The sequence below is a fragment of the Rhipicephalus sanguineus genome, chromosome 9 (genome assembly GCF_013339695.2).
Source record: "Rhipicephalus sanguineus isolate Rsan-2018 chromosome 9, BIME_Rsan_1.4, whole genome shotgun sequence".
NCBI classification, from domain to species: Eukaryota; Metazoa; Arthropoda; class Arachnida; order Ixodida; family Ixodidae; genus Rhipicephalus; species Rhipicephalus sanguineus.
The window spans coordinates 6247888-6273357 of NC_051184.2; the positions used below are offsets into that span (position 1 = coordinate 6247888).

Consider the following 25470-nt stretch of genomic DNA (forward strand, 5'->3'; position numbering starts at 1 on the left):
CAGACATCAAAGATAAACTCGGCATTCGGAATGAAATGGACGAGATCTTGGAGCAAGGCATAGTACAATTTGTTCATGAATGTAATAATAAATAACCTAAGCGACGAACAAACAACACAAAATGATGGAAGACTTGAAACCATGTTGCAAGCAATGTAGAAATAAAATGGGCTACTACTGCGAGCTACATATATTATTACTTCATAAGTCTGAGGCAAGATATACAAAAATAGGATGACCTAGCCATATGTGGAACCTGTGTATATACGTCACTGCAAGAAATTTTAGTTACGATTGCCACTTCCTTTGGCTGCACACTGCATGCAGTGCCGAGAGTCAGACCAATCATTTACAATGAGAATCGCGACACACGGAAGGCCAACAAATACGTAATGAGTGAGGTAGCATGTCCAGCACATGAACACAGCATGCATAGTGCACTACAAATTAAAGCTATCGAATGCTTCCTACTGTCATCACAAAGTCCTCCAGTGAAGACCACACAATTCATTGCCTGGGTGACAAGAATGCATCTTTCTAATGTCGCCCCCCCCCACCATTTCTCATCTACTATGTTTCATAAAAAAAGAGATCAGCAAGCGTGGGCGGGAGGGAGGGTTCAGTGCAAAAGGGGCACTGGTCCCCCCGAGCCACACCAGCACTTGCCCGCCACCCAAGCCACACAGCCACACAAACGCCCCCCGCCCCTAAGACGAAATCCTGCCACCATCCATGTCAGCAAGCACCAAGGTCTCGGTAGAAGGAAAGCACACGAGGGTCAGCCCGGACGCAGTCTTTTCTGAAGTCTAGAACCCTCAACCCTTCGAGCGTGGCCACCCTTGAAAGAGCGACGTATGCTTGACCTGCCTCAAAGACGCGACCTAGTGTCAGCTCGGCAAAGTCAAGCGTCAGGCCCTGGGACTTGTGAATGGACATGGCCCAAGCATGCCGCAATGGGAGCTGCCGCCGCACGTGGCACCTACCCTCCGCACCTGTCCGAATGGCCCAGCGCTCCTTGGTGATGGTTTGCTTGCACGAGTTCATAAACTGGACAATGGGGTCTCCTGCAAATGGTAAATTGTTAAATTGTGGCTCCATGAATCCATTTGTCGGCGTAAATTTGAGTAGACGTAAATGTGCAGTCTCTCTCACTGCATCGTCAAGGTGTCCGCTATGGTGGCCCGACAATTATGGCATCTCGTTGCCAAACACAATGTCACAAGTTTGGTTCACTGCTGTGGCTGTCGCAATTCAATGCAAGCAGAACAGAACAAGAAAGCACTTACATATTAAGCATGTGTATGTTAAAATTCCAGTCATGAAAACTAACACATGCCATCCACTGCAGCACTGCTCATAGCCCTTGTGTTCCTTCTACATTACTCTACATTAATCACTTCGACATTAACAACATATGCTGATAATCGAATAAGTGACATCACTGATTAGTTGGTAAATTGATGATGGTTTCGTTACTGGCACAGCCAAATGTAATATTTTATTGCTTCTTAGCCTAATTACAAGTGGTAGATCTGCCTTCCAAGGAAGTACTAACATTGTTTAAGACAGAGCTTTAGCTTATCAGGCTACAGTTAGCTAAAATACTGATAAGGATAGGTTCTTAGGCATGTTGGCAATAAACACAGAGCAAAACTAGCCCAATGAAAGACTGGGAGACAGACACACAATCCTGTGTGTGCGTCTTTCTACCTGCGTCGCTGTCTTTTGTACTGTGCTAGTTTTAAAATATAGTATGCTCATTTACAGTGAGCATGGGTGACAGTAATAATTCTACTAGTGACATATTATGACACTTTGTCCGACAACAAGATGGCACAACAAGCCAAGTTGCTCATGTGTGTCTAAAGTAATCAAGCATTCCATGAAAGGTAGTTACGTATAACAGAGAGCTGAGCTAGTTGGTACGTATTCATGTTAAAAGACTGGATGTGCAAACACAAAAGCAAGAGATAAGTCATTCGTGGTGTCTTGACTTCTCTCTCTCTTGTGTCTATGTTTGCATGCCCAGTCTTCTAACGTTATTATGTACTCAATCAAGCTAGAACTCTATTTTGCAATAAGCTTACCAGATGCAGAGTCGAATCCCACGACGACTCCACGTGAGCCATTTGCAAGGCCAGCTTTCACTTGAGTGTTCTTGGTCAGCATGACCTGTGTGCCCACTTTGAGGCTCAGAGTGGAGGGTGCACAGACTTCAAGCAAGTCTGCTGATGCACCTTCCGAGTCAATGGCTTTGAATATGCGCGGTGTGCTCGGTAACTGGTCAAAGCACCTTTGGTTTATGAAGTCCACATCATCCGTGTGTGTGCTTAGCCGAGTTGCCACTATGTCACCTAAAATGGCAAATCAATAATAAAAAAGCACATTTTTGCCGCAAGGGTGAAGAAATGAATGCCGATAGCAACAAATTGTAATGTTATACATAGTAAGGCTAGCAGCTAACTTATTTGGATCCGATCTCGTGTAACTCAAACGCTACAGGGAGCGAAGAGCGGTTTTCGTGCTGCTGGTCATCTCAACGCAAAGTAAGCGGCCCGTTTGCTTATGTCAGCCAAGACGGTGCACACGCCAGCGCTAGCAACCGTGCCCTTCTGGGGAAAGTTCGCAGTTGCTGCTCGAGCGACACAGCGCCCCCAGCCCTTGCCCACGGCTCTCTTCATGCTTCTTCCCCTGACGAAATATGGGCGAAACATTTCCTTTCCACTTGAAGAGCAATCCACGGCAGGCCTCGCATGCAAAGCAATGTTATCACATGCACCCTCCATGCGATGGAGATGGCTGGCTTGTTTCATCTGTTTCAGCCGCGTTCATCACCAGTGCTCGCCCGCCCACTTTTACTCACGGGTAGAACATATCATGTGCAGGGCGATGTTATCGATTTGGACTTCATACAAGAAACGACAGTGACACTGATGGCAATAAACCTATCGAGGCGGGTCCATATAATTGCTGTCGCAATAAAATCGATCGCATCAGGTTACCCATCAGGCTACACTCGAGGACAACTTTTTGTGCTGATGCAGGCAAAGCTACAGGGGGGAAGGGGGCACTAGCACATACGTATCGTCACAAACAAGTAGCCTGGAAAGGACTGACGTCACCTTCGGTTTTGATGGTGCAAGCGCTAAGCTTTTTATCTAAAGACTCTTTCTGAGGGCACGTTGAAAATTTTCAGGCAAGCTGTAATCTTGACATCAAAATTGCCTGCGGATCGCACACACACTGGTTGATGAGATTCGTCGTGACTATTGTGTACCATGCACATAACACGGACAGTTTGTGCAAATGCTTTGAGCTTCCCGCTGGCTTGTTCTTGACTGGCCAAATGTGGTAAAGTAGCACCACACCACAGGAATTCCGCAAAGTGAGCATGCTGATTGTCTGACATACATCGCACAAATTTGTCTTGGAGCTCAAGATAAAGCATTTTGGTCTTAAAACACATGTCATAGCATCATCTGTCGTGAATACTGTATTGTATTGATGCATTTAATTTGTCAAAAAGCCAAGGTTTAAATTTATAGCTATATACTAGTACTAGTCATATTATCACGTATGCTCGGTACTGTAGCTTTGTCTGCGCGGCCATGGGAAGTTGTCCCCTAGTCTAGGTTACCATTATCTTTGCTACCAGACACTATTATTGTGTAGTAGTACTAATGCATACGTAGCGGGAAACTACAAATGAGCACACCTGTGTCAAGACAGCGACTGGCCGTCTTCTTGAGCACTTCCTCGACCCAATCAGGACAGGAGCCCACCCTCACTTGCTGCAGGAGGGAGATGAACCTAGGATCACTCTGCCTGTGCACCTGCTTTAGCTCCAGGGTGATGTTGATGCACTGGCGCCAAGCGGACGTCTGCAGGTTTTAGCATGCTAATTAATTGTTGGAACGGCTTGGTGGGCTAGTTCGTACTGCACCACAAAGGTTAGATGGGGATATAGACGGAGACGAAGAAAGTAGATACGTTTGTTTGGCACATGCTACGTCACAGCAACACGTCATATGCTAATCAAGATTCACGTGTTTGTCAAAAGCATTTATATGTATCAGTAACTGCCGATAATTGTGAATACGAATCAACATGGCAGCACCCATGCAGGCGCAATCACCCGCTTCAATCCAAACTCGCCCTTGCTACTTGCCCACTGTCTTCAGAGAAATAACTAAAAATGGTGGAGTCGGCTATCGCTTTGTGTCATCTGACGCTGAGGACAAAGTATCAGGTACGTCTTGTCCTTATTATTGAGATTAGCTATTTGTTCAGACACGCCTGCTAAGCCTTGTACCCGAGAATTTGAAAACGAGTTCTGGAAACACTGCAAAACAGACATGTATACATTGCTGTCAAAGCGTCAGGACACAAATATAACACAAACACAAGCGTTGCTATAGAACTCACAGGCCATGCAGCTCACGACGGCGACTTCATAATTTCGAGGCGCAAGGAACCAGCGTCGACGTGTGCTGCCATAATATAGCGGAACAAAACAAGGACAGAGAAAGAAGCGCACAGGACGACCTTGTCTTGTTCCACTATATTATGTATTTAAGTCAAGACCAACTAGCCCAAATTTCAGCTTTAACCATGATATGATTATGAGGGACGCCGTAGTGGACGGCACCAGAAATTTTGACCACATGGTGTTCTTTAATGTGCACCTAAAGCTAAGTACACAGGCCTCTAGCATTTTGCCTCCATCGAAATGCAGCCACCACAGCTGGGATTCAGTACTGCGACCTTAAGGTCAGCAGTCGAGTAACATAACAACCAGACCACCGCAGCAGGTAAGGCTTTAGCATGCGTTAAATCTTCCGTCACACAAAGGATGGTGCCAGAGGCAGCCAAGAGGCCCTGCAACACTTTTCCAAATAATCGTCTAATGGCTTCATTAAAACAGCTTATTGCCTCACGAATCGATTGCCACAAAAATTTTTAGAATCCGTCAAGTACGAGCGGAGTTAGAAAGATTTGCCATACGCTTTAAGTGCTCTCTCTCTCTTTACATACCAGCGAACGTGCTGAAAGCTACGCAGGGAGGGAGATGACGAGGGCGCAAGATGTGTTCCTTCGTCAGCGTGCGTCATGACCTTGAGCACTTTCTTTTCATTTTTTCTTTGAACGCACGACTTACTTTCAGTGTGATCAGCAAGTCGTGGCATCTCACAGCTGTAACAATGCAGCTCGCCATGCTGAAGTCGGCCAACGGCCGTGGACTTGGGTATATGGCATCATTTGTCGAAAGGGAACAATTTCTAGCTGACCTGGAGAATTAATTGTAAATTCCAGGCCCCGTGCTGCGCTATAATGTTTGGCTCGCGTGTTCTCGGGAGCCTCAACTACCAATCGGCAGCATTTTCTGACCATGCTGAAAAAAGTGTTGCAGGGCTCCTTTAAGACTGACATATCAAGTGAAGCATTGAGTTTAATTTGTTGCTTCAAGGTTTCAACACATTAGTTATTCCTAGGAAATAATGCACTTTGACATAGTCGCCGTGGTGGCACAGTGGTTACAGTGCTCGGCTGCTGACCCAAAAGCCGTGGGCTCAATCAATCCCAGTCGCGGCAGTCGCATTTTCGATGGAGGCAAAATGCAAAAGGCCTGTCTGCTTAAATTAGGTGTGCGTTAAGGAGCACCAGGCGGTCAAAATTTTCGGACTTCTCCACTACGGTGTGCCTGATAATCACATCATGGTTTCGGCATGTAAAACCCCAGATATTATTATCATTATCAGACTTCAACATAAATATATAAAGTGGAATAATAAGCAGGTCACTAATCTGTGAAATCTGTTAAATATGCAGGCTTTGTTAACCCTTTGCGGTCCGAAGCCTTTGCCACCTTTCGTCCCTCTTGGTCCAAAACTTCAAAAAAAGTAAAGCTCAAGTAAAAGGAGTTTACTTATTCTTTTAAAGGATGGGGAATAATGCAGTGACAAAACACACGCATGAATCAACCATAAAAGAGCTCGTCCACTGTTCCGACAATGGACCACTACGACCGTGTTGCATTGTCGGGAAGGGCCAGACAATGGACCGCAAGGAGTGGAACTGACATTTCATCATAAGTCACCTTGCCTTATAAGTATCAATCCATCCCACTGGTGCATATTGTTGATGAGCTGGAACAGATAACACGTACTAGTTGATGAGCTAGAATGGATACAACGAATGGCAGCCAGGTTTTTTTACTCGTGTTACCAGAGGACGCAATCAGTGACTGCATTACTTCACAGGATTAACCTTCAGAAGCTGCCTATGCACAGACAAATCGCACGCTTAAAGTTCTTATACCAACTGTATAATAAAACACTAAACATAGAGCCCACCATGTACTTTTACCCTTCAGCCCGAGTGTCACCGTGTATCAATCATCCATATGCTATTTTACCCTATACCACAAGAATTGATGTATTCAAGTTTTCCTGCCTCGTACAATTATCGACTGGAACAAGCTCAATTCCAGTGTATTTGTTGATTGTGAATCAGCTTAAGTTTTTCAGCGACGTTTGGAACTGATTCGTACATAGTATTTTTATAATATCCTTTCCCACCCCTGCTACAGCCGGCGAGGGCTTACAGCATGATAAATAAATAAAATATAGCAGTGAAACAGTACAAAGCCAAACCTGAAAACAATAGACTTGGCGCCGGTTCCTCCTTCCGAGAGACTGGCGGAAGCTGCAGAAAGTCGCCACAGAGGACTAGCTGGATGCCACCAAAGGGACGGTCGTTGCGGCGCACCAGCCGAGCCACCCGCTCCAGCTTGTGGAAGAAGCGGCCATCCAGCATGGACACCTCATCCACCACCAGCACCTTGCAGCGCCGCCAGTGATTCACCCAGGGTGGCCGCATCGCTCGCTGCATCATCACTTCCACTGTGGCCGTGCCTGTTCCTACGCCTGTTGGAACAAGCACACATTACCTAGTGTGGGGCACAGGAAATTTAAGGAAAAAAAATTTTCAGCCAGTTTCACGTCGTGAAAACTGTCAGACAGAGAAGCTGTAAGCGTGCAAGTGTACGTGATTTTGCTAGCAAGATCATGCGGTGTCGTAAATCCACCGCTAGATTTGAAATACGCGCACTTAGACATTTTGAGCAACATCGTCATTATGTAGCATCATCATCATTTCCATTTATCTATTTCTTTGTTCACTCCCCTCTCTGGTCATGTGACCTGTGTGATGCCTACTGCTACTACTACTACTACTACCACCACCACCAATACTACTATTACTACAGCTACTACAACGAGGACGACGACAAGGATGGCCCAAGGTAGACTGAGACAGCTTCTCCTGTAAAAGAAAAACTAAAAAATACCCGCCACAGTGGTCTAGTGGTTATGGTGCTTGACTGCTGACCCAAAGGCCACGGGATAAAATCCCAGTCGCAGTGGCTGTGTTTCGATGGAGGCAAAATGCTAGAGGACCTCGTGCTTAGATTTAGGTGCACGTTAAAGAACCCCAGATGGTCGAAATTTTAGGAGGCCTCCACTCTCATAATCATATCGTGGTTTAGGGATGTAAAACCCCAACAATTATCAAGAAAAACTACACAAATGCATATGTTACACCTGTACACTTAAATGCCTGCCTAGTCACCCTGCAACGAATGGAAGCCAGTGGTACACTGCCACATCACTGCATCCTCACCGATTTGATACCCATCGTTGCCACAGGATGGACAACTTCAGCCAACTCTCTGCTTTGGCACCATAGAGTTTCTCACAATAATACCTAGAGGGAAATCTGGTGCCACCGTCTATGCGAATTTCTTAAGGGGTGCCGTTGGCACGATGGGAATGACGGTATATGTGGCTGTGAGGCTTTTGTTGGCTGGTGTTCAGCGAGGCTTCGGCTAAATGATGGATACGACTGTGCAAATAGAGCTTCTCTGAAACAAAGCTTTTATAAATGGATCTTATTCACTCGTATTATATTCTAGAATAAAAGTCCACCCACCGGTACAGCACAACAAAGCAACGAAAGAAACAGACAACAAGCAGTCGCAGAGTGAACGCTGGCCTTGTCGTCTGCCCTCTAAGTTTAGCAGCCATTTGTTACTTTTTACGTTTCATAAAATTGTACATCGACGCATAAGTTTCCAAAGTTAAATAAAACTAGTTTCTGTGCAATGATAAAAAGGAAATAGCTTACTACATGCTCCTTCATTACGAAATCAACCATTTTGACACAAGGAACGCGTTGAAGCCAGACGCTTCTTCGACGTGTCCGGGCTCTTCGTGAACAATACCAATCCGAGCCAAGTCCGAAGCTCACATATCCCAGCATTCCCATGCGTACAACAGCTCGCAGCGCCAGTTTTCCCTCTAAGTAATGGTAAGAAACTCAATGTTTGGCACAATGCGTCATACTATAGGATAGTTGATGCGAGCCTAACCATGCCCCATAAACAGTGACCACCTACTGAAAATGTGGCACCCTGTCAGCGACCTCCAGACTGGGCATAACAACTGGGCATAACAACTGGGCTTGCGTGAAAATACAGGAGGATATACAGTAAAACCTCGGTGATACGACTATCGCGGAGTTACCAAAAATATTCGTATCATCGAAAATTCGTATCACCATAAAACATGGAAAATTAGTATGCGACAAAAGAAAGTTGGCATACGTTTTGATTTAGTGTTTCTCAGGGCCGCAGCGACGTCATCAGCAGCTCTGAATGATTGCCAGTGAACTTTTTAGACGTCAACGATCATACTTGTACTCATAAATATACGGTGCATGCGCGCTTGTGTAATTAATGAACCAGATGTGCTGTGTCCCGTGACCTCTAGTAGCTTTTCGTGATCTTACTACACTTTTCTGCATGACACCAAAGTACTGCAGCAAAAGTGACTTAAGAAGGACTTTGCACACGATAGATAGAGGCCAAGCTCCTAAGCCAAGACTGTCCGCTTCGTCTCTTGGGGTCTTCGTCCGCCTTTAATGGGGCTTTATGACGGACCCGCAGCCCAAGTTTGTCTTGTTTCATAGAACGTCTGGTTGCGGGAACATGGGCTTGCATCGACGTGGCAGGCACGTGTTAACACAGTACAAAGACGCTGCTGCCTCGAGCACAGAAGCACGCGTCAACGCGTCGGAAAAAAAAAGCGCGACGTCGCCGTCATCTGTAACCTAAACGCGAATGCGCCTAAAGGCCTCCAAGATTCGCGCACACTATCTCGGAGACAACGACGCACCGTTGATGGTGGCGCAGCGCGCATGCCCGCGCCCCCGCATGTCTGCCGCGTCTTCCGCGGCAGCACCTGTTCGTACCTGTGCGCTAGCGTACGTTCGTATCAAACGTCGCAGGGTGCAAATCGGTTCGCAACAACCGTACTCCAATACATTGCTGGCTAATGGGCCTTGTCCAGGGCCGCAGAAAAATTCGTATCACCCAGAAATTCGTACAAGCCGTGATCGTATCACAGAGGTTTTACTGTAGTTGTGCAGCGTGTAGCAACACTGTCTAGGTTGCAACTGAGAACTACTCTCAGGATTAATTCTTTGCAGGTGACCATGGCAGCTGTTCCAAGTGAGCCCAATGAAGTAGTAAAGGGTCATTTGTAAGCTCTATAAAGCATATATGGTTATATATTTTTTTTCCTTATATGAACAATGATTCTGACATTGTCAAGAAATCTTCTGACATCAATATCCTAGCCGTAGACAAGTAAACAGCCACAGATTTATTGGAATGTCACTGTTAGGTAATACACTACACAGGCATCATTGAAAATTTAAGCGCAAGCCAAGACACGGACAAAAAAAAAGGAAAACAACACTACAGGAATCCAGAGAAACTTTAGGTTACAGTCACGGCAGAGTAGATCGCCTGCTGATCTCTGCAATAACGTGTTGGTGTGACCTAAGCAAATAATAGTTATCCTAGAATACTTCACAACTGGTTCTGTCCAAGCAAATCGGTGCGCATTGCTACCGTTTAGAGGTTTGACACTGACACACAAGATGTGAGCTGCTGAAATTGTGCAATGAATAGCGTTCTGCCAGGCACTATTAGAGCACTGCATGCAGTTTAAGCAATACAAAAGTATAATTTAAAAAACTAAAGAGGTTACCAGCAAACGAATGTAGCGTAGTGCCACCAATCTGAGCAGCTGCAATGCCAGTCGTAGCCGTGGCAAATGCATCTTCTGGGGGTAGCGACGACAAGATGTGCTTCAAGAGATAAGACTTTCCCGTGCCTGCACCACCAGTGAAGAACACGCTGCGGCCAGCCAAGACTGCACTGAGAACAGTTTTCTGTTCCAAGGTCAGCTGCACGGGATTCAGGCTCCTTCCAGGCTGAAAACAAGCAAGTGTGCAGTACATGGCTGTATTTCACAATGAAGGAAAGATGATAAATTTGAGAGCTCTTTTTTTTTTGTTAGACACAACCTTAATGAAAGCCAACAGACAATGAAGCCAAAAAAGGTATAGGGGACATTATTTGCAGTCTTTCAACTGTATTGTAGTAATCATGATATAAATACAAAGAAATTAAAGTGCAAGAAAAGACAACTTGCCGCCAGCAGAGACCAAACCTGCTTTCACATGCCTTCAGGCAGTATGCGTGGGCTTATTGGTCAGCTGCCAGCTCGTAAAAACATCATGTGCTATGTGTCACCAGCTGGCAAAAAGAGTGTTCCACACTCGTCGTCACAGCAGTGAGCGGCGCTGACTAACACTCCCAGGTTCACATGCACATAAATACCCGATAAAGTGGACGGGAGGACCACCACCACTGTAGCTCAATTAGTAGAGCATCGGATGCGTTATCCGAAGGTTGCAGGTTCGGTGCCTGTCGGCTGCAAGTTGTCCTTTCACCCTCTTGAATTTCTTCACATTTATATCATGATTACTACAATACAGTTAAAAGGCTACAAATAACGTCCCCTAACCTTCCTTGGCTTCATTGTCTGTTGGTTTTCATTAAGGTTTAACTGAAATATTTGCCAGCACATCTTGTTATGGCATTACCAGTACAATAAACTTACTCTTCAAGAAGATGGAACCATGAACTTCTTTTAGTGGTAGAAAGAAATTGCGAGAAAACACACTGCAAACACATGTGGTAGAGCTAGCATAACGTACGGCAGTTTTCGTTTTTGGCTCTGCTTGAAATGAATTCTTGGCTGCACAACCTTTTTCTAATGTCACATTTATGTCCTCTAGTTATTTCCATATATGACTTTATACTCTATTGGTTTACGCATCTGCTCCCACCATTTTAGGGAAAAAAGACGCGCTTTACTCTTGGTACCCCACCATCCTGAAGATGTATGCCTTATCGATGTCACCGCAAAAAAACAAAATAGCACGGTGCACAGGACACCTTTTCAGGTTACCTGGTGTTCACATAAAGACATTAGAAAAGATACATGTAGATCACAGGCACTTGACAGCTGTATATCTTCTCTGTGCATACTTCAAGGAACTGTGTAAAAAACGACAAATATACAGAAGTAGACGCACGCAGCGCTGAATCTCAACAATTTTTTTGTTGAGAAAGATTGTTCAGAGCGCATTATCTTCTATATGTCCTGTCGTTTTTTGTGCTGTACCTTGAAGTATCTACAATCAACAAGGCCAACTATCCACACTTTTGGAATGCATGTTCTCTGTGGTTGCAGTTGTGCTACGATGCCTTTTAGCACTGTAAGAATGAGCATATAAAGTGAAAATCATTCTTTTTTTCTGCACTACCTTCACTAGGAGTTCATCATATAAACGAAAACAATTTGGGTGGAGGGGGGGGGGGGAGGGGGGCGTCAAATTTTTCCTGGGTAGGTAGTGGGCTAGGAGGTGTTGTGTAGAAGAGGGCATGGTATAAACCACTGACCTTCACGCTGCTAGGTCCCATCGGTCGGCTCTTCTTCCCCGTCGGCGTAGTTTGATCGTCTTTGGAAAGAGGTCTCTTCAGACCCTGCGACTGGGTCGCATTGGCGTCGCGTAGCATCAGCGGACTGATCTCTTCGATCACTCTCGGCTTGCCCGACTTCAAGCGTTCACGAACAGAAACGTTGGGCTCTTGCGTCGCTTTCTTGGCGTGCAAGAACTTCACGAACGTGCAGAGCTTGCTGGGCGGACAGTTGGAGAAGTAGAGGTGCACTTTTTCGTCCTTGAGGGCGACGGATATCTTACCTTCCCGCACGAACTTCTTGTGCACGACGGCATTTTGCAGGGAGTAGACGACCGAGCGCGGTCCCAAGCGCGCCCTGAGTAAAATGTCCCGAAATTCGTTCCTGTACAGAGCTGCCTCGGCGTTCTGATGCGTCACCTTGCGAGCCGGAGCGCCGTTGCTTTGTAGGTGCTCCACTGTCACGGTTCCCGTAATCGTCACGGGCGATATTTGAACGCACGGATTTTCCATGACACGCACGGTCCTCGAACCAGTGAGGAAAACGCACCAGAACCCGAGAGATTGCGGTGAACGAGTGGGAGCGAGTTATGGAGGCGATAGCTGTCAGAAAACACCGGCCCGCCGGAGATTTAAAAAACTTGCTCTCCGCTTCACTGGGCTCGCCTCGAACATTTAAAAAGAAGTCACGTCGTCATTAGTCTCGGGGGCCACAAGTAAAGCGGTAAAGCCAGAGAACATTTATAGAAGATGGCGCCACAAATTAAACTAACCATGTCTCGTGGCAGTATTTCATTAATAAGTGTACTTTCAAAATGTTTTTATATTCGGCAACTAAAATATGATCATCACTGCTTTTGGTTATCCACTTGGCTTTCAAACACATTTTTTTGGACGATTTGTAGCTTTATAATCTCGGAGGCTATTATATTTTCATATTCTTTAAATCTTTTTGACAATTATGTAGTACACAAATTGAATTGAGGTTACCAAATAGCAATTTGGTATTTATAAATGTACTCTAAAATGGTAGGATATTCAATACTCGAGCATCCGCCAGATTTAATACTTTCTTTTATATACGTCCTGTAGCGCCCTCTATAGATGACAGGGATTCCGCGGGAAATTTGTCTTGTGATAATCGTACAGACAGACGCGCTGCAATGTACTATGCACCCACGCAGACGCTATTAGTTATTAGCTGACGATCAACGTTACAGCAACGCTGCATGCTAGTTACAAACTAACAATGCACTGACAACGCATGTTGTCAGTGCATTGTTAGTTTGTAACTAGCACCTTGCCTTAGAATCACTGTTATGACGGCCAAAGGCACTAAACTCTTTGTACTTTCTAGATAGCGCCCGGCAATGCTTCAAGGGACAGACAAGCATGGCAAGTACACCTAGATGTAATGCTCAACAGAGAAACGGCATGCAAATTACCTGAACCGACCTAGTGACCATAATTAAGGACCTGTGCTGGTCTACAACAGAAAACGACACAAAGTCCCCAGTATGCTCCAGAAAACTCAGACTCGTTCAGCTTCAAAACTGGCTACATTCTTTAACTGGGCCAGACAGCTAAAAAAATTTTCTTTGAAAATATGCTTCTGCACATGTTCGACAGGAAGTTGGCTCATAAACTTCGAAACACCTGATTCTCACATGCAAATGCCTTACACTTTCATCCGTATAGTCAGTACCAAAAGATGATAGTAATTAAACTGCTAAGCAACACAAAATCATGCACGTTCATGCGGCCGAGCAATGCTACTGGACACTAGAACTGTGCAGTTTATTAACTAACTTCCGAGATTTTGCATGCCAAAACCACGACATCATTATGAGGCATGCCTAGGGGGACTCTGGATTTATTTTGGACCACCTGTGGTTTTCTGGTTGTGCACTTAAATGTAAGCACACTAGCATTTTTGTGTTTGGGCCCCGTGGAAGGTTCTTATGATATGTTAACTAAATAAACTATAGCCACTATAGAAGCTGAAATGGCAGTCTTTTTTTTACAACCAGCATCAAGAGAATTTCATTGATTAACAAAATAAAATGAAGCAAAAAATAATCCTAAAGATTCATGTATATACCACTGCATATGAAAAGTACGCGATAATGCAGAGCTGTGAATGTTTTTACTCCAGTGCAATTCTACTGTTACAGGTGCCGCAATAGACTAACCAAACGGCAATCATATAGTGATTGGTCACAGCTTATCGTAAAGCAGTCTTTGGGACCGAAATAAAGCGTATACCATTATATCCACTTTAATGGAGGTGTATGTACATTCAATTCCAGAAAAATATTTCAATTTTCTTAACTCTCACATTTTTGACATTGTTCACAGGCTATAGCCATAGTCTTTAATCCACGAAATTCCATCACCACTTTGCCCTGAAAAATAAAAGAGACAGTATATGTCAAAGACAACAGAACATAATGCCAGTATTCTTAGAGATACCAGAAGTTAGGTATCCGAACAAGACAAAAGTTAAGGGGGTACTGACACCAATTTTCAAAGGCGAGTTAACCGAGCCATACAAATTTCCTGTATACGGAGACGGCTCTGAGCAAGTGTGAAGCTCAGTAAATGCAGATAAGATGCTTTATTTTGACAGTGAAGTCACTTCCGCATGGTGCACCTACTGACCATCACTATCGTGACGTCACGCTACAGTGTCAATTCTGGTAACTTCACGCTCCAGTATGGCTACCTGTGATGATGTGAGGTACCAAAACATTCAAAACGGCTGTTTGTGTGGCATCAACAGAGTGTAGCAGCCGTGTAAACATCACGATATCTTGCGCGAGCACGTGACAAGAAGCTCATACCGTGTTTTGACGTCAGGGTACATTAGGGAACTGAAACTAGCTTTTAAAAACATGCTGTACAGTGCAGTCCACTTATAACGATACCACATATAACGATATATCGGTTATAACGATGGGTCGAGTTATGTGTGTCATTTTATGCATTAAGTCTATGAGGGAAAAAACCATATATAACGATATGTTATTGGCCGCATATCGGATATAACGATCAAAATTTGCCGTATGGGCGGCATTTTCTGTGTATAATAATCGTTACATTTGCGTTTCCAAGTTCCCCTGAAACGAACGATGCCGAGACGGGGCGAAACGTTTACCTACGCGAGTTCGTATCTGCCGCCATTTCCGCGCTGCGTGCGCCGCCCGCCCGCGCAGCCCACGCGCCGAGTGCCATCGCGAGCTTGCGCAGCGCGCCACAAGATGGCGCTAGCCGCACATGTTGTGCCTCGCCACTCGCGCGTGGCCCACAATCGCACCGAAAGTACTGTACCGAAAGGAAAGGGAGAAGAAAAGAAAAAAAGAGGCGAAAAGCAAGTTGGCGCGCCGCTGCGGCGTCGCGTGTATCGCGGCGTCCCAAAGAATTACGTCATGATTACGTCACCGACACCATCTTGTCGGCCCGCCTCCGTGCCGACAAAGCTGTGCGCCCCGCGCCGGCCGCGGAGGCCGCGCGCGCGCCGCGACGCTAGTTTTGAATTCCTCGGCAGCAGCGTTGCCAGATGGTGAAATTCGGCACCAGATTGGGAAAATCTGGTGAAAATTGGGGGCTGCTGGTGTTGAGGTGCCGGAACAGCTACACCAGACAAAATCTGGTGAAATGTGGTGAAAAATGTTGAGGAATGGCTTGCCACTACAATTATTCGTATTTACACCGCGTTGTTGCCGACGACTTGTTCGCCCTTCATCCGCATCCCACGGTAGCGCCAGTTTCTTGCTGAAACTAGCACTCAAATCTACAAACCATCAAACCAAAGCCGGCCGAGCCATAGAGTTTTCGTGAGCAGCCCGATTGTGTGGCGAAGGTCGCGGGACAGTTCGCGGGCCTGCTGGACGCCACCATGTCCCTCTCCGCTTGTTCCTCTTGTCTTCAATAAAGTTTATTTTCTCCTTCTCCTTTTTATGCATATCCACCTTCATAACTCTAGAAGGCCACGGGCCCTAAGGAGGAGGTTAAAAAAATTCTAGAGTGGAAGCAATCGAAACTTCTAAGGAGCGAATGTGAAGCCAGCGTTTGGGCACACTTTACCTGAAAAACATAGCCTTCCCGTCTTATGTCCGACCGTGACGTAAATGCTATAGTTTAGTCATTACGTATGTGATATGTCTAATATAAAGCTTGCCAAGACATTGGTAAGGAAGCCACTAACACAGAGGCTCATTGGGAAGTATCTGTCCGGAACAATTAGCCATCGAAGGTCCGTATTCAAAACCAACCTTTTCTTTACCTCTTGTTTTCTTTATAGTTTTCGGGCCCTTAACACGCGCGGATAAAACAGTAAACAGGGCTAAATGACTGAAGTCGGTTTGTAGACACTGGCTTCATCATACGAAGAGAAAACGAGAGGTAAGGGCACGGTAAGATACACCGTGGGTAAGGGTAAGGTAATTGGTTTTAAACTAAGAGCACATGTGACAGCTGACTTTCTACTTTTTCTTAGCTGACGTTTTATCGTTCGGCTTTTCCACTCCAGCAACGTCCTTGGGTGGGCCACCCAAAAACCTCCTTGCCTGTTTCTAGGAGTGCGCGAATTAATATTCGATTCGGCATTCGAATCGAATAGTGCATATCCGAAATACCAAATATTTTTCCAGTATACACTATTCAGCATGGACGGAAAACCCCGAAGTAACGATACGTTGGAGCATTGAGGGGTCATTTTTGTACACGCTTACATGTCTAACAACAGACCCAACCACGGCGCGGGCTCGTTTGTAATTTATAGCTTCCAAGGCATAGCGCATCCAAGACGGGACAAGGCGAATGACACGTACACAGGCATACACATATCAGGGGGTTAGCCGGGGGGGGGGGGGGGGGGGAGGAGTTGGGAGTGTTCAACCCCCCCCCCCTGAAAATGGTCAATTTTGCTCGCGTATACACGCACATATACAAAGGCACGCACGAACATAAGTATGGTTGATCCCCCCCCTCCGAAAAAATTTCTGGCTTCTCTCCTAGCTGCTACACATCCATACACAATGATGTGTGTTTATGCGTCATTCGCCTTGTCCCGTCTTGGATGCGCTATACCTTTGGATGCAAGTGTTATCGTGATGTAAATTTCTTGCAAATGCAGTTTTCAACAATTATATTTATCTGTCTCTGGCGCTAAAGCCCATTACGTGATAACTGGTTGGTTTATATCTGTCTCAATAAATGTTTAGCTCGATGTGTGGTGTTCGGCTAAAGAGTGCTTAATTCGTATGCATCAATTTTATTTAAAGGCTAGTGACAAAGAGCCACCTTGAATGCCCTCATCACTGCTGTATTTCAATGTATAGTTACAAAATAACCCGAATGCTCCAGTCGCTGATGCGTACGCCTACCTCAGTCTACATAATTGTAGTAGTTTTTGTCGATTAAAAGTAATCGTAATGTTACTTTGTTAAAATTTGTGAATATTTCTTGCAAAGGAAGTGTTATGGAGTCCTGGAGCTGTTCCGAAAATGGTTGCCTAACTATTCGTGCGTCACTTCGCGACGGTAGATGCTCCTGTTGAGCGCCACCGCCACGTGCAGACGCGTCTTCGTTTGCGCGCACCCGCCGCGCCGAGGAATTGTGTGCCCCCCTCCCCTCTTCCCCCCTCGCACTCACACGTACAAGAGATAGCTACACCCCATATGCTACACCCTCCCCCCCCTCGCTGTTCTTCCCATCTGTACATAGCCCATTTCATCCGTCTTCGGCGTTGTTTCTTTGCCTGGGGCTCGGAAGAGCCGCCTACGGACTATGCAACTTCAATCGTGCACCATCCACCCTCTTCTTCCCGTGCTTTCTTTTTTTTTTTCTTCGAGAAGATAACCCTGCTCCCTCCGCCGCCCTCCGTTCACACCACCGTCCCGTTTCTTCTATTTTTATATATCTTGTTTTCCTCCCGTTCTCGTATTTCACTCCGCGGCGCGTCGTTTGTTCGTTCCCGCTCTTTTCGCTGCCCAGATGTTGTAGGAAGCGCACGCCTGCCTTTTTTAATGGCAGCGGAGGGGCCTTTCGCGAAACAAGCATCGACAAGGGTACTTGAAACGAATGCATGGCTGAAGCTAATTGCTGCTGCAGGACACACAAAGGATCCACTGAAGAATTCACCGAACATTGCCGAGTCGGCTGGACTATTCCGGCACCTACAGATCAGTCGACGCTCCGAAAATCTTTGTTTTTTATATACAAATGCGCACAATGTAAAAGTGCAGAAATATTCAAATCACTCTCCTTTGTAATAAGATCGTTATAAACAACACAAATATTTTCTCTGGGGCGGGGCTTTTGCAAAGTAAAACGCTAAAAAGAAAAAAAAAATGACGTCACAGTCGCCATATTGAAGTGTTGGTGAAATCTGGTGAAATTTTGTTCTAGGGTTGGTGTCGGAGCCCTTTTCCAATCTGGCAACGCTGCTCGGCAGTTCCGTTGTAGCACAAAGCGAGTGTTGAGCGCAGGCACCAGGCTGGCCGTGCAGGCAGGCTATGCTTGGCGGACACCTGCAAGTCTCCCGTTGTGGTTGGCGGGTCATTGTTCGCTCTTGAGACTTATCGGAGTGGTCGTTATGTCAGCCGTGCTCCGCCGCCGCCATACAGGAGCCCGTCCTAGTCGCCGGCCTTCGTATGATGTTTCGTGATGTCCCGTTACATGAAGCGAACTTTGGCCGGCGTGTGCAGTTTTTGTGGTGTTTGCGTGTGCGCTCTTGCCGCCGTGGTGGTTAACGGCACGCACCATCATGCAATGGCGCACGGATACTTCAAGACTGTTGAGATATTTAGGTGCGCCTAAAGCTTGACGCTCTCGTTGGTGCTTAAAATAAAACTTTGTTTTTGACATCCTGCTTTCTAGAACATCTATTCTTTAGTGCAAGTGGTAAATTCGGGGTCGGAGCTACGAAGATACGTCCCGCAGTGTTTTTTTTTTTTTTTTTTCGGCAGTCCAGATATAGCGATCACCGGTTATAACGATCATATTTTTCGTTTTTCTCGATATCGTTATAAGTGGACTGCACTGTAATTACTTTTTCAGTGTGCACTCACGTTTACCAGTACATTTTCTAAATTCTTGAGGGCTTGGCGTGCAAAAAAAACAACAACTGAAAGTTTTCGTCTCAGTATCCTCTTAAGGGGAACGTGGTTATTTCAAGTGACTGGAAATGTTGAAAGGGGAATGTCGCAGGAGACATTTCTACAGGAGGACTTGTCACAAAAGACTCGGCCCTTACCGAGGTAAGTCCCTGTTCAAATGTTACTCACACAACATTCCATGTTCAACAACTTCTTATCACAGAGGTCAAGAAGGAACACCAATTCCTCACCAGATGGCGTGTACTCAAGGCCTATCCAGTCATCATAGCCAAGCTCTTCGAATAGGTGCAGGATATATTTATAATTTATTTCACCAGGTGCGTTAAGCTCATCCCTACGTGGAGCCTGAGAAACTTGTATGTGACCTGCAGCAAAACACAGAATTTTGTCGCTTTAACCGAAACGGGGAAGTCGCAAGCATTTCCCTTCACGTACCTACAAGCGGGTACACGCTCGCGATCGTGTTGGTCAAATTGCCCGAGCTCATTTGAAGGTGGAATACATCCTGAAACGGAAGTTTGTTTGTTTGTTTAGAATGCCACACAACCAACAGTATACAAATGGTGCATTTACCAGGAGTAGACGCAAGTTCTTGTGGTTCAGCTGTGTGACGTAACGTGCAGCTGAAATAAACGTGCAGTTGCTCAGAGATAAAGCGCACGAAGCATGCATGCAATGTTCAGCATATACCTTGTTCGTAGTTGTTGAGAAAATATCCCGGTTTAACCTCCTTGCACAGGGGCTCTATCACGCCTACAATTCCTTCCTGGAAAGCAGTGAATGCAGGTTAATGGATGATAGCTGACTATCATCATCAAATAAATGTGTTACCTTTTCAAGCAGTCCAGCTGCTTTTGTCAAGTTCGTGAGGTATGTTTCCTCCATAATGCTGTTGCGCTCTGTGCCAGTGATTCCTGCCATAATATGTATCCTTAAGGGAAAAAAAGGCACAGGTCAATATGTGGAGATGACTGATATAAAGACAGGTGCTCCAAGACCATTGCATCACTAATAGCACTTTCCTCCCATAAAGCCCTGAAGGCCAAGCCCTTCTCTCGAGCAAAACCAGAACTTCATTTCATAATAATTCTTCTTGAAGTTTTGCATAGGTGACATGAGCACTTTTCAGGAAAAAAACACAATTTGGGAGCCCCTGTATAAAGATGTTGGAGAGTGGCTGACCTGAATTAAGTGCCCCTTGATGCTGGCTGCATAGAGCTTTATGTAAGCCTACAGAATACACACTTGACAATAAAGACCATCACGTGAGATCACAGCAGTAGATAAGCGTAAACATTTAATGCGCCGGCCACAGCTGTGACAAGCAAACTGCATCGTCAGCTTCCAACTGTGCTGTTACAAGTGATGCCTTTAGGTAGCATACGAGGATTTACTGGTCAGCTGCTTGATCCAAAGGCTCACATTCTTATGTGATGCATCAGGCAATAGGAATGTTCCACAATTGCCATGGCAACGAGTGGCGCTGGGTTACATATACAGTAAGACTCTCAGAGAATGGAAATCTCTTGAATGGAATTGCTGCTTAAGTGGAGCACCTGCCTCTAATATGGTTGGTTTCGTACTCGAATTCTGAACCCTTGTTCATCACTGAGTAAACGGAACTCCTGTTAAGCGGAACACATTTTCCTGGGCCCTTCGGATTCCATTTTACGAGAGTCTTGTAAATATATCTACCCGAGAAAGTGGATGGGGAACGCCTAGTGTGCTGCAAAGGTAGTGCACCGCACATGTAATACAGAGGTTGTGGTTTTTGGTTCCTATCTGCAGCTTGTTGTTCTGGCCTACTTTCATTTTGTAATTACCATACCTTAATTAAAAATTTAAAATGATGTCCCCAACACTTTCCTTGGCTTCGTTATCTGCTGCCTTGACACGGTTGTCTATTTCTATAGTCGGGTACAACTTTAGAAAAAAGCGGCATTTGCACCTCAAAGGCGGATGCACACGCGCTTCCACCAATGGGCGCGCGCTCTAGACTGACGTCACGAGCCGGACGGCCGGTGCCTCCGCTCAAGGAGAAGAAGCGGGACTATTTCTTTGCCGCGGAGGCAATCGGCTGCCGCGCTTCGGTCATATGGGCGGGGCCTCTCCTTTTTTCTAAAGTTGTACCCGACTATAGTAAGTGTTACAAACACCTAATGTGACTGAACAGAACGGTATACAGTAATCGGTAAGAGCCAAGAGTGGAAGGCATACTTCTTGCAGTCCAAGGCCTTGGCATATTTTATCGAAGTCTCCAAGCTGCTGAGAAATTCCGATTCACAACCCGGCTTTGCAGCAAAGCCCAACTCGCCCTTAGGCAAGTCACCTGGAAGCCACGAAAGTGTGTGATCAGTCATTTTACCTTGCAAGGTTGCAGTGGGCTTTGGTACAATTGTGTGAAATTGAACCCACGCTAAACAACACACTGGCCATACTCATAACTTTATGGACTAGGCATGATGATAGAAAGATGTAAAAGAAATACAGAGGCCTTTTTTGTTTTTTTGGTTGTTGTTTTTTCTAACCTGCGCCATGACAAACCCTAATGGCGAGTTTTCTAAAAAAAATCACAGTGGCAAGGGAAAATCACAATGGCAGGGGTGAATCCTCGTGCAAATTTCCTGCTGGAGCACGTTCAAAGCAGCTGATGGCAAATGTTTTTGTGGCATATTTGTGCATATGTGCACGTGACTACACAGGGGCACATCAATCAGTCAGACTCATAAAAAAACATACATATTAAATGGATTGTTTCAGCTCAATTGACACAAAGCTTGTTTGAGTTAGTAAAGTAGCAGTAGTAGTGTACAACATAATCAGGTGTACCTCATCTCCTGAATCTGTAGTTATGTGTCATGAAAATGAAGGTGGGGAGTAGAGCATCGAGAGGTGTGTGTGCAGAGGGAAGTAAAATACACATCTAAATGCATGTAAAGCTTTTATAGAAGCGTGAACTGTTGGGCCACTTGGCGTTTTTATATTTCCTTATATATATTATGTTCGCTTTTATATCTCTTTTGTATTTGCACGTTTTTGCACGTTTCTGCGCGTATTTGCACGTATATGAGCACATTTTTCTCAAGAGGCACACTGGTTCTGGCCCAAGCACGGTTGTTGTCCAAGTTCTTGCACATGTGAGATTTTCGTCTATAGGATTATTTCATGCCTATCTAACTCAGTTCAAGTTGAGCGTCTTTCCCGTCTGTGCTCCCTTTCGTCGATGTAGTTTCATCGTCAAGTTTTCGCTCTTCAAACCACACATAACAGGCCACCAGGCGAAAGTACGTATGGTAGACTACCTGGATACGAGTTAATGAGCACCTGCACCATTCCACAGGTCTCCTTCTCACTGCGGATGTTGTCGATGCCGACGTCGTAGGGAAATTGGCATTCGACGGCTTTGAATCCGTGCGACTGCGCTAAGCGGTAGCGCGTCAGCAGCGGAGTCTGCGTGAACATGGTCGAGATGTTGGCGGCGAACTTGAGCGGCATCTTCGAAGCCAGACTGCTCGAGTAACACCTGCGTTTCGAGAAATCCGAAAGTGCGATCACTCGCGCCCCAAAGGATGATAAACAACCGGTTCATACCTGGTAGTGTGCCAAGCACTCGCCGTGCCGTTGAGAGCAGTCACAAGAGATCGATTCCACCTGAAAAGGCAGCCTAAGCGCATAATATGCCCCGGTTAATCTCAGGGAATATCGCTACTTATCGGCGACGAAAAGCGGAAGATAAAACACGCGTGGTTACCGCTTGCTACCGCTTACACATGTTTGTAACAATCTCCTGGAGCAGAGCAGCGACAACTTGTCAGGCTTTTTCTTCTGGCCTTCGGCAATCTGTGATTGGGCCAGGAGAGCTTATTGCGGTCACGTGACCTAAAACCGCGACATTTAAAACTGTTGTTTGTTATATTTTGAGAGGTGCTACCTGGAAGAGAGAGGTTTGTTGTTCGCAACGGACCCCTTCTCATTCTCTTTCGTTTCAACACAGTAATACATGATCTTGCTGTTCGGCCGATCTCCCTGCATGGGAAGGTCAGGGCTGGCGAGCGTTGGGTAGGCGCCAGGGACCCGGGGGGAGGGGGGGGGGGGACGCGGACACTACGCATGCGCAGAGAATGACTCGTTACGTACTGCACCTTAGCAAAGCGATCGAGCTACTGCGGCACCTCACACAGATCACTCGCGTCAAAAGCAAAAACTATATATATATATATATATATATATATATATATATATATATATATATATATATATATATATATTATATATATATATATATATATATATATATATGCTTCAATTCGCGTCAAAGATTCTACCAATTCTACTCCTGCCACTGTCGTACAAGCGGTCTGTTTCATGCAAGGTACACCCGCTTACAATTCAACCAACAGGCCTACGCTAATTTCGAAAAGCGTGAGACCGACGATCTACTGAAAGGGTCCCATAGACTCGAGGGTGGCACACTGACAAGACTGAAAGGAGGAAATGGACGAGGGTTACCCTTACGAATCGTAAGGGTAACCCTCTTACGATAGTAAAATTATGAATATACGAGTCTGCTCCGCTAAGACAGATAAATGCAATAATTGTGGTTCTAGAGCCACCCTGGAACATATACTATGGAAATGTCAAACAGCAATGGGGATGCAGCCTCTAGCGATCGCCTCCGCGCGCACTTGTAAAGGCGCGTTTACACTAGAGCGACACGAGGCAGACGCAGACGGTCGTCCGACGAGTCGTCCGCCGACGATGTCGCCGGACCGTCTGGTCACACTAGGCCGACAACGACGCCGACGCCTCCAAAGACAGCATGTCGTAGTAGTGTAACATGATGGCAGACCAAAAACACCAGCAGAACGTATCGGCCGACGTGTCGTCGGGAGGTCTTCGGGAGATCGGTGGCCGAGCGAAAATTTTCCCATGTCGTTGCTTCGAACGTCGAAGGGGTAGATCTTGGGGGAGATCCCCCTCGACATACTCGGGCATTTGACAATGGGCATCTCACGCACCCCTCCGACGTCTTTTCTTTGCTTCCCTTTGTCTGTCCGCACCCCCGTCTCCGACGCCGGAAGGGGTGGCGCCGCTACCCCGAGAGGGACAATGGTAGAGGAGGGAGGACGGCCGAAATGATCTGCAGGTGTTCCCCCGTTTTCAACTTTAGCGCGCAAGTTTAGTCGGTGTCGCTGTGCGCGCCTTCTGTGTGACAAGAGAATCGGCCGACGAGAGGCTGGGAGCACGATAAGACGCAGACGGCGTCTTTCATAGACAATCGGCCGATTGTTGGCGTCGTTTCAGTGTAAATAGGACGACGACACGACAAAAGACACCCCCGGCGACTTTGGGCTGTCCAGCGGGCCGAGGAAGCCGTCTCCTAGGCAAGACCTTTTGCCCGTCCCACAAACTTGCAGGACCTTTCAGTAAAGTTCTTTGACTTTCACTACATCCCCATAACTGGTCGTTGTTCTCTGCCCCCTTCTCCTTTCACGTCGAGAACGCTATGTCATGAAAGCTGTAGCCTGTGGCCAGCGCCTGCATTCTATGTCATTGTCGCCTTTGTACTCGCCAAGTTCGCGGTGCATATACTTACGCCAGAGTGATCGCACGGAGCACACACGAAGAACCATGGTCGAAGAAACGTGAACACGAACCGACAACGCGCTGCAGTTCGTCGTTGCCTTTGTGTGTCCGCGTCAACTATCCGCACTTCACTGCGGCAAAAACAGCGCTGACACGACAGTGTTTACTGAACAAATTAGACAACGCACTATCAGGTTTCTTTCCCTTATTTTTTTTTCGGCATTGCAGGACGGCCTACAAAAAATAATGCGACACACACACACACACACATATATATATATATATATATATATATATATATATATATATATATATATATATATATATAACTCATCAAATTAGATTGAGATCGAACGAAGACAATGTTGCTGTAATGCAGCGAATAGCCAACATAGGCCGCTATTCAGGCAACACTACCAAAGATAGAAAACATTAGCCAGTGACGGTAGTACACGAGAAAACACGATATACGCTAGCTAACGATGACATTCACTCGCGAGAAGCTGTCGACAACATCGACATCAACAAACCCATACCCTGTAGAGTTAAAAGTCAGGGGAAGGGGCACATGAAGAGACTGTCTTCAAGCTCAATTGATGGTCGACAAATTGATTCGTTTGTCCGTCAGTCGTCCTAGCTGTCCTCTTGCGCAGTTTTTGCCATAATGAACTTTGCCATTACGGAGTAACAAGCCCGGCCAAAATCTGTTGATGGAAAGCACAAAGTATCCTCTTTGCACGTGTCCTATGTGCTGCACATGTGATCATGAGCTTTGTCGTTAGAGGTATGTGCTCACTCTCTCCGGAGCTGCCGGCGCATGCTGTCGGCCAATAGCCGCGGCATAAATCAAGAGCGGAGTTTGGTTCAGAT

General features: G+C 45.9%; 2 protein-coding genes across 3 annotated transcripts; both read right to left on the bottom strand.

Moving 5' to 3' along the window:
• Positions 1 to 666: 666 nt before the first annotated feature.
• LOC119404502 (ATP-dependent DNA helicase PIF1-like) lies at positions 667 to 12743 on the bottom strand. The gene is given in 7 exon segments (XM_037671024.2): positions 667 to 1064; positions 2088 to 2354; positions 3716 to 3881; positions 6654 to 6668; positions 6670 to 6926; positions 10113 to 10338; positions 11876 to 12743. Coding segments are annotated over 7 exon segments (1791 nt in total). The 5' UTR covers positions 12407 to 12743; the 3' UTR covers positions 667 to 735.
• Positions 12744 to 14202: 1459 nt separating this feature from the next.
• LOC119404504 (putative hydroxypyruvate isomerase) lies at positions 14203 to 22830 on the bottom strand. 2 transcript variants are annotated; one of them, XM_037671027.2, is made up of 10 exons: positions 22783 to 22801; positions 22606 to 22678; positions 22317 to 22537; positions 21232 to 21343; positions 19846 to 19945; positions 19705 to 19780; positions 19588 to 19637; positions 19450 to 19519; positions 19245 to 19379; positions 14203 to 14298 (listed from the first exon to the last, which is right to left on the bottom strand). In XM_037671027.2, the coding sequence occupies exons 1-10, from the start codon at positions 22784 to 22786 to the stop codon at positions 14246 to 14248; spliced, it is 894 nt and encodes a 297-aa protein (XP_037526955.1). In that variant the 5' UTR covers positions 22787 to 22801; the 3' UTR covers positions 14203 to 14245. The 2 variants fall into 2 exon arrangements, with proteins under 2 accessions (XP_037526955.1, XP_037526953.1); XM_037671025.2 differs by having other exon boundaries at positions 22606 to 22830.
• Positions 22831 to 25470: the final 2640 nt, after the last annotated feature.

Bases quoted from the DNA above. Each gene is read 5' to 3' on its own strand.
- LOC119404504 (XM_037671025.2), bottom strand. From the start codon at position 22,688: ATGCGCTTAGGCTGCCTTTTCAGGTGGAATCGATCTCTTGTGACTGCT. The intron at 19,638-19,704 runs GTATATGCTGAA...CGTTTATTTCAG, and splicing joins TCTCAACAACTACGAACAAG to CTGCACGTTACGTCACACAG. The intron at 19,520-19,587 runs GTAAATGCACCA...CTTCCGTTTCAG, and splicing joins AGAACTTGCGTCTACTCCTG to GATGTATTCCACCTTCAAAT.